Source organism: Falco biarmicus, chromosome 1 (genome assembly GCF_023638135.1).
Source record: "Falco biarmicus isolate bFalBia1 chromosome 1, bFalBia1.pri, whole genome shotgun sequence".
In the NCBI taxonomy this organism is placed as follows: Eukaryota; Metazoa; Chordata; class Aves; order Falconiformes; family Falconidae; genus Falco; species Falco biarmicus.
In genome coordinates, this window is record NC_079288.1 from 123,091,967 (window position 1) to 123,105,060 (window position 13,094).

Below are 13,094 nucleotides of genomic sequence, written 5' to 3' on the forward strand. Positions count from 1 at the left end.
GACCCTTCCTATAGCGTCGCTGCGCTAAACACACATTTCTCCAGGAAACAAAACGAAGCCGTTTCAAGCTAAATTTTAACCGCTGGCAACACACCTAGAAGGTCTGAGCTTAGTCTGCTAAAATCATTGCAATTTGATTAATAAAACCTTAGGCAACGTGCCCCTAACAAGCCAATTAGAAAGACAGGACAAAGCTGGGAACGTGTTCCTGAGCTTTTGTGCCACCAAACGGTGAAGAGGAGCGGGCAGGGTGGGGGTACCTGTGGCCGGTGGCCCCACAGCCCTTGCCACGGCCCCTGGGCACCCCATCCACCTCAGCCTTTCTAAAACCAAAACTGACTGTACAGAAGAAGAGCGGGACAGACGGAAAGGCGATGCAGCATGTGGCCCCGTGGCACATGGTGCTGGCAGCCCAGGAGCCCGCTTAAGCGCTGGGAGTAACACTTGACAAGGGCTTCATTCAACCCCCGGCTAAGACAAGGGCCCTTCGAGGAGGGAAATAAGGAGCATTTAATTAAAGACCGGACCCTCACGCGCGGACAAAGAGACGGAGAGCGTGAGGGCTCTGGTGCCACTTGCCCTTCGGCAGAGCCCCACAGCCAAAGGCTGCCGGCGGCCACCACAGCTCCCTTACAGCATCTCTTCTTTAACTTGCAAGACCGGACGGCTTATTCGCCACCGGGAAGGGCTCTTGACTATACAATGGCACTCTTTGTGGGGGGGCAGGAGGTGGGGAGACAGTACTGGCTGCCCGTTGACCTTATAAATCCTTCACTTGAGTTGCACAATGAATACCATGCGTCAGTGTCTTTGACTTCGCTTCTTCACAAGAAGCTGCTTTGAGCGAAAAAAAAAAAAAAAAAAAAAGGGAAAAGAAACGAAGTCTAATAGGTCGGATCTTTCTTTCCTGTGGTTTTTTTTTTATTTTCATAATACGTTTTAGACAACCTGCATCACTCTTGCAGGCCATCCACAGCTTTCTTTAAAGAGCAAAAAGCATTTCTGACTCCAAGATTTCACTCCCAAAACACAAGCACAAAACACACGCTGCGAAATCCGGCACTTTCTATGCAGCCCATACTCGTTTAGCTGCTGCCTCTCTCTCCCCAGTCTCTAAAAGCTGCTTTTACAAAGTACATTAAAGGCCCAACCCAACACTTGTGAACAACAAAGTTCTTTGCTCAGAGTTGGGAGTAAATTCATAAGCACCTCAGCCAGGCCATCAACATTTTTATATTTTTTTTGGGCTGCAATAACCACCTCACAAACATACAAAGTGCTTAGTGGATCTCTAACCATCTCTAAGTTGGGGTGGGACAGAAGGAGAAAAAAACTTGTAGTTTAAATCCCCTGAAGTTCCCATGGTAATAACCACAAGGCATACAAAAGGTGCAGATGAGTGTGCAGTAACCTCCTCCTCAGAGGTTTTATTACTATGAAACCTAATGCTCCCTCACTGAAAAGAAATTTTCATGATATAAAGGAGATAATTGGGAAGAAAAAAAGACAAATCACGTTTTATGACTGGCTATAGATGAATAACATTTGATGTCCGACAGTCTACACTGCACCATAATCATCCACTAATGACTCGAAAACTCACTGTGAAAATTACAGAACCTAAACTGGTGGGGTGTTAATTTAATTTTTGGAGGCAAGAGAGAACACGGCAGGGAGGGAAAAGAAAGGGAGCACTTAGCTCCAACTCCCAGCGTGGCAAAAAAATTCCTCCCCCCCCATGCCTGGCCGGGCAGGAACAATGCACAACAGCCTGGCCCCGCCGACTTTGCTGAATTATAACTCCTGCTAGTTAGTTTAATTATTGCACATACATTTCTGGAAAACTCCATTTGAACATCCGCTTCTAATTGGAGAAATTGCTCTGGGCATGACTGAAGGGTTATTATAAAGTTTGGACACTTCTTTTCAAGCAATCGTTACAAAAGGGCATGGCCCTTCCACGAAGCATATGAAAACCTCTCAAAGGTGCCCATTGTCCAAGACACAGAAATCAAGTGCAAGAGATGCAGAAGGAAGTCTCCGTTGGGAACACAAAAGGTGATGAAGACAAGAAATTGAGGTGCAACACCCTGCTACACCACCAGTGCCTCACACAGAAGAGCTGAAAGGGGGAAAAAAAAAGTAATTCAGCTTCCAGGATGACAAATATCAGTAAGTGCAAATGGAAGGTGTGTCAAAGAAAGAAACCTTATTAAAATACTAACGCTCATTAAAGACTTAAATTTCAAAAGCCTTACAAAGTTACAGGAAAGCCTCAAATCACTCTTACCAAAGACAACGAATTTCATCATGGGACCTATAGGTTTGCATAAGGCTTCCTTGACCCCCTAAATCAGCATATTTAGCATGTGCTGGTTTGGGATGGTTTTTTGTTCAGAAACTGTGTATGTTTCCCAAAGCCTCCCCTCCAGCCGACTTAAAAAATCTAGAATACACCCACCAATCTCCTAATACCCAAGTAACTCTTGATCGCTGCAAAAATGGATGCTGGGCAAGCTTTGGTGGCATAACCATTTCGTTTAATAAAACTTGCAGAGAAGTAAGTTTTCAAGTCACACACGAAACATCCCCTGTATCCTCAAGCCCTAAGGTGTTGGTGCTAAAGCAACTTTCTGATATGCTTTGTATTCCTGCCCTCTTTCATGGTAGAATCTTATTGTATAATTCGAGCTAAATCTCTGTACACTGGAATCTCACGTGGATTTAATCCATTTGCTTTCTGGCTCAGATACACCCACACCAAGGATACTAGAACTGCCCAGTCCCTGTTAGCTATAGATTACACTTCCATGAACTTTTCATTATCAAGCCAGGGTCACTTAAACGTGGAAAGACTATTCAGAGACGTCTCTCCTCCCGGTTTACATTTTACAGTACCAGCAGCAGAAAACATGCCATGCATATTAGAGGTTTAGTATTCTTTCCTTCTCACCAGCTACTTTTTCCTCCAGTTATTATCCCTGTGGCCATCACAACCCATTACTCATCAGACCAGCCAAAGCTCTGGACCACAACGAACAAGAAATAGCAGCTACACCAGCAGAGGTTTGAAAGCCAGGCTGCGGTCGGAATTCCTGGGTCACGTTAGCACTTCACCATGTGGGTAAAGGGAAGCGTTGTCCAAGGCTCTCCGGTACCTGGGCACGGAGGTGGTGCAGCTGAGGAGGCATTTCTGTCCCTTGCCCCCTGCCAGGCGGCAGTGGGGAGTCAGGACGCTTTCCCCACGCTGCTTTTGGGGCAGGCAGCCTGGCCCCCAGCTACCCCGTCCAGCCGTGCTCCAGGGGCAGGTGGGGCAGAAAGCCACCCCCACCTTTGTGCAATGAGAAAAGGCAAGACCGACCCCACAGCATTGCCCGGGTTCTCTACACACCAGGGCCATGGGGGAAAGACCCCCATGCACCCCCTCACTGCTACACCCGGCCAGGGCAACCCCCTATTCCTGCCACGGCACGGGGGCTACCAGCTGGGGCAGAAAACAGCAGCTTCACGTTCATCAAAAACACCGTGCCTCTTTTTCCCCTTGATCCCACCAGTTATTTATTAACAGTAGTTAAGTATTACTGTTCCACACCTCCCAACAGGCAGCTTTTCCCATCAGGCTGAGATACCTACCTCTGGTTTTGAGAAGCAAAAAGCATAGGGACTTTTTGTCTGTAGGTGTACTGTTTGCTTCTTTAATGCTACAAAGTGGAGAATAAAGTGTGAGAGCGCTCCTAAATAAGTCACAGCCATTTACACATTAGGCACCTAATTATGTTGAAAATACAATTACACACATTTAAGCAGCTGCTCATGCCCACGGGCCAGGCCCGTTACTTTGACAATTCTTTAACTACCTAACTTTACAGTAAGTGCAAGTTGAATCTACGTAGATACTAAGACCTGAATTATCAGTCTGGGTGTGGAAAAAAGGCACTGGGGGAAACAAACCAAAAAAAAAAATCAATCAGTTGTTCTCGTTTCATTTAGCGCATCTAAGGACACTGCACAACAGGCAAGACTCCCACAAGGTCCCCGCTCTTCTTGCATAGCCTTTAATCAAATACTGAGAGGCAGTTGCTATTTTTAAAGTCGAATGAAAACTTTTGGCTCCGGTCGTGTGCAAATTCGCAGCAAAGATAACCCACCCCACCCCCAAGGAATGTATATTATTTACACACCAGCAAGCTTACTTATTAACGCAAACTTCTAGTGAAAGTTGTGTTTCCGTGTTTTAAAACCGGTCACAAAGACCTGTTTACATTCCCTGTCTGGCTTTAGTAACATCAAGGTCAGAGCCCAGCCTTCCACAGCCCTCCTGCGCAGTGGGCTGAGGAATGTCGCCTAGTGGGTAGAGTTCAGGGACACCCCACAAACCAAACACTGACCTTTACACTCCATCAGGTGATGGCACCCATTCAAAAGCTCTTCATCCTTGGTCCAGCTGGAGCCAAAAAACCCACATGAGCTACACTGAGCAGCTAGCGTTGACCGCTGCCCGAATCTCTACACTTACCAGCACACCCTGTTGCAAAAGTAAAGGCGTGAGGATGTAAAGCCCTGGGTGGAAAGCAGCACTCGCAGGTTTTCTCCCCTTGTTTGCTGGCCAAAAACAGCAACTCCAGCCAAACTTCTCCAAGTTCACTACCCAGCTTTCTACCCTCCTCTAAATACTGGTGGAATGCAGAAAACTTTTCTAACACTAGGACAAGACTTAACCACCTGCTCTCCAACACTGGTTTGTCATCAGAGGTTCAGAGGAAATTTCACTATAATGAGGGAAAAAAAAAGGTCCATCAGCTCATTTTTAAAGGGACGGCCCTGAGCTTCCCTATCAGCACGGAAGAAACGGTAATAGTCGAGCAAGTCTATGGGGAAATAGTGAGCCACACAAGTGTCTGAAAACCGTGTGAGAGACAGACCGCTGACAAACAGAAGAGATCAGACTCTGCATTGCCTGTTCCAGAAGGGCACTGACAGCTACAAACATTCAAAACTGAGACTGAAAAAAGAAACCGTGGAACACGGAATATTCAGACTTCGTTCTTTGCAGGAACCTTACACAGCTAATATTTTTAAAAGACTTGCAGGCGAGCATCCCACTTTAAGGATCTGAAACTCCCAGTGCAGAGCGCGCATCCCTAGCTCTGTGACCTGGTCCAGGTACCCGCTGCATAAGGCACAGATGACAGAGGGAATACTTAAGGAAGAGACAGTTTGCCTCACCATCACCGCTGGAACAGCCACGGGAAGCAATGAGACCTTTGCAACAATAAACCAAATCTTCACAGTTTGTCTCCTCTCCATAAGAGAAGCTGCCTGTTTCAATCTGTGAAGGCTGCAAGTTACCTTAAATCCTAAGGAAATCTTCAGTTCTGCTGTCCTTCACAACTCCCCGATATATACAACAAATAGCTACAGCTTTATTTCTTAGAGAAGGGGTTTTTTTGGGGGGTGGGTGTCAAAACAAGTGCTGCAAACATGTTTGCTCTCCATGCTAGGATTTTTTTTTTTTTTTTTCCCCTGAAGTCAGGCAGAGATGCACTCCTTCCCAGGCCGCTGTACACACTGGCAGGATCCCCTTGGGGAATCATGCCGTAACTTGAACCTCCAGCCCACCACAGAGCAACAGCCTTGCCATCTACCGCCTGCGCTGCAGCCACCTGCCTTGCACCCAAAACCGCCTTGCACCCCAAACCCACGTCCGCTCCTCATCTCCTGCCACTACCCTCACCATGGCAGACACCCTCACAGCAATACAGCGATACAAGTTTAAGCTACCAAGTAGATATAAAGCAAAACACTGGTTCAGCGAGCCTAGAAACGCTAGACCGTACTTTTAATTTTTCCAACGTTGGCAATTATTATCTTTGATTAACCGATTACCAGTCTGGGGAAAAGCTCGCATTCTTTGTAAGCGTGAGCAGTTATGTGCTGAACGGTGTGAAGGTCTGTAAAGGTCTGGTAGCACAGGGGGGCGCGGGACCCCGCTACCGGGCATCGCCCGGGACCAGCACGCCCGAGGAGCGAGCTGCGGGAGCCGCCCGGCGGGACAGCGGGACAGCGGGGCTTCACCTCGCCCGCCGAAGGAGACGGAGGAAGGCGCCTCCCCGGCCCGGCCCGGCCCGGCCCGCAGCTCTCCTGGCGATCCCCGGCACCCTCGTAACGCCGCCGGTCCCGTCCCGGCTCACCCACCCCCGGCCCCTGCAGGGGCAGCTCGGCGGGGCCGCCGCCACCCGGGACAGAGACACCCCCACGTCCCCCCGGCCCCGACGGCACCTACCCAGGCACTTGATGTGGAAGCCGCTGGGGGGCTTGAGGGAGCGGCGCGCCCAGCCCTGGCGCAGCACCTCCAGGTGCTCCTCCTTGCCCTGCACCAGCAGCACCTGCTCGTCGATCCAGCCCAGGAAGAAGGTCTCGGCCACCGCCGCCGTGGCCCGCCGGTCCCAGAAGTGCTGCATGTTCTCCCGCTTGAAGTCCGCGAAGATCTCGTAGCCGATGCGGTGGCGGCCCAGTTCCGTCGCCGGCCCCGCGCCGCCGCCGCCCCCCCCCGGCCGCCCCCCGGCCGCGGCGCCCAGGACGATGGCCAGGGAGTGCGGGGCGATCTGCAGGCACCGCTCCGCCCTGCGCGGCATGGCCGCTTACCGCCCGCCGCCGGGCATGGGCAGGGGCATGGGCACGGGCATGGGCAGGGGCATGGGCAGGGGCAGGGGCATGCCTCCCCGCGGCCGCGCTGCCTCCCGCGACCGGCTGTCCGCCCCCCGCGCCGCTCCGCCCCCGCCACGACACGGCCCGGCACGGCCCGGGCCGCTCCGCCCCCGGCACACCCCGGCACGGCACGGCACGGCACGGCACGGCACGGCACGGCACGGCACGGCACGGCACGGCACACCCCGGCACGGCACGGTTCGGCGCGGCACGGCACACCCCGGCACAGCACACCACGGCACAGCACACCCCGGCACGGTCCGGCGCAGCACGGTCCGGCGCGGCGGGGATGCTGCCCCCCGGCAGCCGTTTCCCGCAGCGGGCAGGGGCCGCCGCCTCCCGGCGGGGCAGCCCGCACCCGGGAGCGCCGTCCCCAGGGACGAACCGAGCCCGCTGCCCCGTCCCGGCGGGGGTGCAGGCTGCTCGCACCCGCCGGTGTCGGGACACCGCACCCTTCCCCGTCTGAAAGACAGGGGCCTCCCCCCGCCACCCCCGGGTTATCCCAGCAAGTCTCAAGGTCGCTGTATTTGTGCTTCTTCCAGTGGTTTCCCAGCTGCAAACACCCGGTGAGCTGCACCCACCCCGCTGCGCCCAAACGTCCGTCACCACCTTCGTCGCCGCAGCCATCCTGTGTCCCCCTGTCCTTAGGGGTGCTGCCAGCCGAGAGCGATGCTCGGAGCAAGTGCAAGGTTTGCTCCCGACTTCTGTGGCTTTGTTCCAGCAGTTTAATATTTTGCTTCCTCTGCGCTCGGGGTCACCACCTGCCCACCAGGCGCGAGGGAGAGCCCAGCGACAGCCGGCAAGGTGCGAGCAGGACTGGGGGCCCTTCCCGGCCTGGGCTGTGCGTCAAGGTGGCTGCCGAGGCGCGGGCGGTGGTAGCCAAGGTGCCGGTTACACTGGTGAGAAGGCAGATTGAGGAACCTCGCTCCATAGAAACCCTCCACCCCACAGTAAAACCGAGTCTCAGTTCTGAAGACAGGGCTCGAGTTCCTGAACCGGCTGTAGCTGTTGGGCACCTTGGTGCTGCGCCGACTGTGCTGGTGGCTCCAGTGGCACCCGGGCCCTGCCCCAGGCAGCGGGGCACCATGGCACTGGGGAAATGGGCGGTGAAGTGTCGGAAAGGTAAGGGACACCAGGAAGAAAACGGAGCCACAGAGAAGAGGGGCAAGAGTGGAGGCAGAGGAGTGGGCCCCAGTGGGAGGAGAGCGGAGGCAGCGGCTGCTCTGCCGGGCACTGTGAGAGCTGCTGCAGCCGCTGCGCTCTGCGCTGTGCACGAGCTGGGGTGGTCAACCTGTTGCTCCTGAATTCACTCACATCAACATCCCTCGTCACTTTTGGCCCCTTGAACTATCACCCATTCGGTTCTAACCTCGTTCACATCCTCTGGCGCTCTCCATTTGGTTTCATCCACATCCTTTTCCAGGGCACTGTATAACAGTCAGGCTCCTCTGATACCCCCCACTCCCCCACTTTTGGGGTTTCACCCAGTGCTGTCTAGGTACTGAGGAAGGTCAAACTTACCAGGATTGCAAAGGGTTTTACAAGGGCACAAATTGAATGAAACCAACTTTACCAAAGGGGAAATCAAAGGTAAAATATATTATCCAGAATCACTGTGAGTCATTTCGAGCCGGGAGCAGAGCCTATTAAGGCTGGCTTGCAAGTCTCTAACCTCTTCCCAAATATCCAGCACAGCCAGATCTCAAGAGGCCCTTCATCTCAGCCAGCAATAGTTTTGATGGTGCTGCTGTCAGTATTTCAAAGGAGCGCTTTCGCGTTGTCATTCAGCCCTAAACTTTGCAAGAAGACCCTCCGGCATCCTCATTGTCCTCCAAACTGCTTCCCAAAGTTCACCTGAGCCACTGATTCCCTGTTAAAAGAGCTAGTCTTAATGTGTTGAAACTACTGTCATGATCTCGTCATACTTGTGTTATTCTTACCTTGTGCCTTCCTCCTCTCTGCATTGTATCAGCCTTTTATCTTGCCCATCACACCTGGATTTCAGGTCTCCTGGGCAGGACTCACCTTTGCGTTGCCTTTGTGTGGAGCACATCACATTGACATCCCAACCGCTGATCGGAGTCACCAGGTGACTTAAGGGCCTGGATGGCTTGCCAGATTTTATTCCTACCTGCAAGAACAAAGGAGCCAAATTCATCCTTTTGATTGTTTTTAGGTTACTGCAGCAGATATGTACTGAGTGCTTGGATGCAGGGTCCCACGTTTTGCCCCCAGCCCCCAGATCCCGAGGGCTAGCCAAATCTGCCTGCGATCCTCCTGCTGCCTCTGGAAAAAGCGGGTGCTCAGCACAGCATATCTGGCAGCCTTTGTTCACGGCATCAGCGTTGCTCTCTCCATTAGCTGCACTCCTTTTCCTTTCAGTACTAATTTCTGAAGCAATTGGTGTGGCAAAACATGCCACGCAGTCGTTTTCCTCCCCTTGTGAGGCATTTGCAGTAACGTTGTGGGCTGTCAACATCTCTCCTACCCCTGGCTTGTTCTCCTGTAAAGGCTGGTCCTCAGCCTGCTAGTCCTCTCCCACTCCGCTGTCATCACCTCTTCCCTCACACTGCTTCACGCCTCTCCCCTGGGCTCCAGGCTGGCCCTCCCTCCCTCCATCCGCACGCTGCCCCTCACCGCGGCTGGCACGCGTGCCACGCACAAGCGTAATGACAAGGTAAGGAAGGAGAGTATGCTATGATTTGTCCCAGACATGTTGGATGGGGCACCGCGATTGCGGCACAAATCAAAATACACCATGCGCCAGGGGCCAGGTGCTGTCCCCGTAAGAGCCGGTGCCAGGACTGTCTGAGTGGGACCTCAAGGCCCTGGTTAAGAGACTCCCCTTCCTTCATGGGCCTGGGGAAAGGCTGTGGATGACAAGTATGTACTGAGTAAACTGTTCCTCATTCCTTATTCCCCCTTTTTTTCCCCATCTCATTCCCGTTTCAAACAATTTTTTTGCCTCAGCATTATTTTTTTGGGGGGGTGGTTTATTTGGGTTTATTTATATTTTGTTGCTTGCCAGTTTGGGGTTAAAGAGCATCTCCTTCCTTTTCATTAATTTTCACTTCAGGGGACTTCTTCCAAGCAATCAAGATCTATAGCCAGACTAAAGCTGATCTGGCACTTCCCGGTAAGAAATACAAGCGAGATGACAGCCTACAATCCTCTTAGAGCCGAGTAACAAAAGCGGGTGAAGTGGAACCCCCAAGTGCCTCTGAAGTGTTTGGAAAGGCAGAATTTTGCCTTGCTAGTTGGGCAAAACTCCTGAAGAGGTAGACATGTCCCTGAAATGCATCAGTGGTGGCAGGAGATCTGCAGCAAATGGCACCGTTTATTCCAGGAGGGAGCAGAAAGCCAAAGCAACCTGACCAGGCTGTGTTCTCCAGCTGCCTGTGCTGATCCCTGTGATCCAAGGCCACCGAATGGAAAAGAAAGGCTGAGCTGTAATACATGTATAATTAATGGTGGTTGTGCATCCTGGATTTGTACACAGCAAGGCAAGTTACACAGTTCCACAGCCTACGCGGTATTTCAGCAGGTGATTTGCTGCAGATGCTGCGTTCAGGTAGTAAATCAGCAAGTGCCCTACTCAAGATTTCTTCTGTGAGAGGTTTTGAAAGAGTATTTCCTATCGGAAAACTATTTTTTTTGATCTCTCCAGTGGTTTTATACAGGAAGAAATGATACCTTCCCTCCTTGCTGTCTGCCCAGTGTTGTTACCTGCCGAGAGAGTCCAGCATACTTCCCAGCCGAGCCACCTCATTCCCGGGAAGAAGCTGCTCTTACCATTACATGGGTTTTCAGATGGTTGAAGTGTGTTTGGCAAGAAACCCCCAGCTACAGGTTGGATTTATAAGATATTTCTGTCTGGGCTTCTTTTGAACATGCCTGCATCTATTCCCCTGCAGAAGGCTGCTGAAGCTGGAGACTCACGCTGGTGGCCCCGTGACACAGAGCTCGGTGTGACTGCCATCGTCAAATCCGGCACTTACTGCAGCCCCAATGAGACCAGAGCTTACAGACCTCGATAATAAACGTTGAGAAGGGCTGCCCCTTCCTCCTGCCCTAGCTGAGAGCTACGTGAGCCCGGCCAGAGTCACTTGGACACGGAGCCGATGTGAACTGGCTCTGGCTTCTGGCTTTGCTGCTGCAGGCGTGCAGGAGAAGGGGCAGGAGCAGGTATGCCAGCAACACGCAGGCCTGACGCTGCTCTTGTCATACCCTGAGAAAAACCAGCAGCTATCTCAGAGGAGTGAATGCTGTAAAACGGCGGAGATCATGAACAGTGACGGTGATTTGTATCTAAGAAAAGCAAGATGACAGGAGACGTGCTAGCAGTCCTTCCTTAAAACTCTGCCCAGAAGCGTGGCAGCCTTCGCAGATAAGTACAGCTCTACAGTCGCCTAGTTTGTGTTGCACGAAGACACTGATTTTGCCACTAAGACTTTCTAAACCAGCACCTCATTTAGCCTTACCCTTTTGTTTTGGTGACCAGTTTTTGTAGTAGGGGCATAATAATACTCACGTTTGTAAAGTCCCTTGAGAACTGCTATTAAAAATCATCCCAGGAATGGCTGTTTGACACATTCTGCTCTGGTAGGAGCTAAGTGTTTCTGCCTTCGGTCCTGTCCTGCGATCTTCCACCACGAAGCCCTGCTCAGAAGTCCTGGCTCAGGCTGAGTTCCCAGTGAAGTCAATGGGAGTTTCCCACGTGAGGAGTGATGAGCTAGGTCCAAACTAAACACCCAGCTAATAAGCAGCGTAAGAAGCAGCTGACTGCATCATTTTTAAGCTCTGTGCTTTTACCTGACTCAGACCTGCTGGCATCAACAAGGATCCCAGGGGCAGGATGCGAGCCAAGGGAGGAGAGGAGATCCCTGGTTGTTGCAGGTTTGCCCATCTTCCTCCTCAGGAAAATCTTTGGCAATGGCATTAAATCTTTGCAAGGAGGTGACTACTGCTTGGATAGGTGAGCCGGTAGGTAGACAATTATCTATTGTCTGCTTAACAATAGCCTACACATAGTGGTGAAGTTACGCTGATCAGGAGAAAAATCAGCTCCCAGCAGACATGGAAAACAAATTCCCACTTTACTCACAGGACATGTACAATTCAGGTACAATTCAGGTACGTTTAGACAGGTAAATAACACTGCACTAAAAGCCTGGGATTGGAAAGCCCTTTACTTTTATTTATTTACCAAGTTGCAAAGCGGGAAACAAGATTTATAGCTATTTTGAAGCCAAAAAAGCTGGTAAACAGCTCATCACAGCGCTGCACGCAAATGGGGCCAGAACAGATTCCCTGCATGGGAAATTCTTGACTGTACATTAAAAAGGAGGGAAGAGAAAGGTATGTTTATATCTTAATCCTCTAAATATATTTCTCTAGAGTAGAGAAATTTTTATGTGCCTTCCAACCTATAGTTCTCTTATCTGCTGTGATGCTGATGGCTGCTATCAGCCAGATTACAGTCAGACACTAAGGTGGGGGCTTAGAAGATGTTTTCGACAAAGAGAGGCGTTTTTTTCCAACTCTGCAGTGGTGCCCTACTGAAGCCATACAGGAGTCAATACTTGCAGGTAACATGCAATTTTAATTATGGAAATGGACACTAGTTGGCTTAAAATATCTGCTTGTCACATTGCTCTGCAGGAACTGCTGCAAACACGGTCGGTGCAGCTCAGGCACTGACAGACCGAAAGAACTGGGGTTTGGTTTTACGATTCCCCTGCAAGTACTGGAAAGACATCGTGAATGAAACGCCCGTTAATTTTCACGAGTGCTCTGGAAGAGAGAGCAATAAAATGCATTTCTCTACCTTTTTTCTCCCTGCCTTCCACAGCCCGTGGGCTGAAGCGCTGGGGGCTCTGCTGCCTCCTGATCCAGCCAGGCCAAAGCGTGAGGCTGATCCCTGGCGGTCCTCACATTGCCGAGTTAGTGACTCCACGGTCAGCCCAAGGAGATCAGAAGGTCTCCGCCAGCCTCAGCGTTCTAATCTGAAGTTTCTCTGCTTTGAATAGATGGGTTTCCTCCCACAGCCCTTTCTCCTGTAGCGCAAGTTGTGAGTAAGTGCTGCGGGCAGTGCGAAACTGCGCTCAGGAGAACAAAATTACAGCGAAATACGTATACCCCTAAGAATATGCAAATGTAAATGGCTTACACAGGCAAAGTGAGGTAAAGGGAAATCCTTGTTCCTGTAACATGCATAGCTGAGAGCTGCAGCCTGTACTGGCTCAATTTTCCTGTAGGGATCCCACTAGACGGGGGACCAAAAGGATAGCTCGGTGGCCTGTGAGCCTGCGCTTTCGTTCGGAAAGTCTGTTCTGTGCTTAAGCCAGAACGTGAGGCAGAGCTGACCACTTCTAAATGAACAATTA

The 13,094-nt window shown here is 51.5% G+C and overlaps 1 protein-coding gene across 3 annotated transcripts in view; it reads right to left on the reverse strand.

Moving 5' to 3' along the window:
• STOX2 (storkhead box 2) overlaps window positions 1–6,745 on the reverse strand; it is a 149,193-nt gene extending 142,448 nt beyond the window's left edge. For all 3 annotated transcript variants that reach the window (XR_008819779.1, XM_056326349.1, XM_056326351.1), the window contains exon 1: window positions 6,284–6,745. Coding sequence is in view for 2 of the 3 variants with exons in the window: in XM_056326349.1 (XP_056182324.1) it covers window positions 6,284–6,635 (352 nt within the window). In the remaining variant the exon portion in view is untranslated. The remainder of the gene's footprint in view (window positions 1–6,283) is intronic.
• Window positions 6,746–13,094: the final 6,349 nt, after the last annotated feature.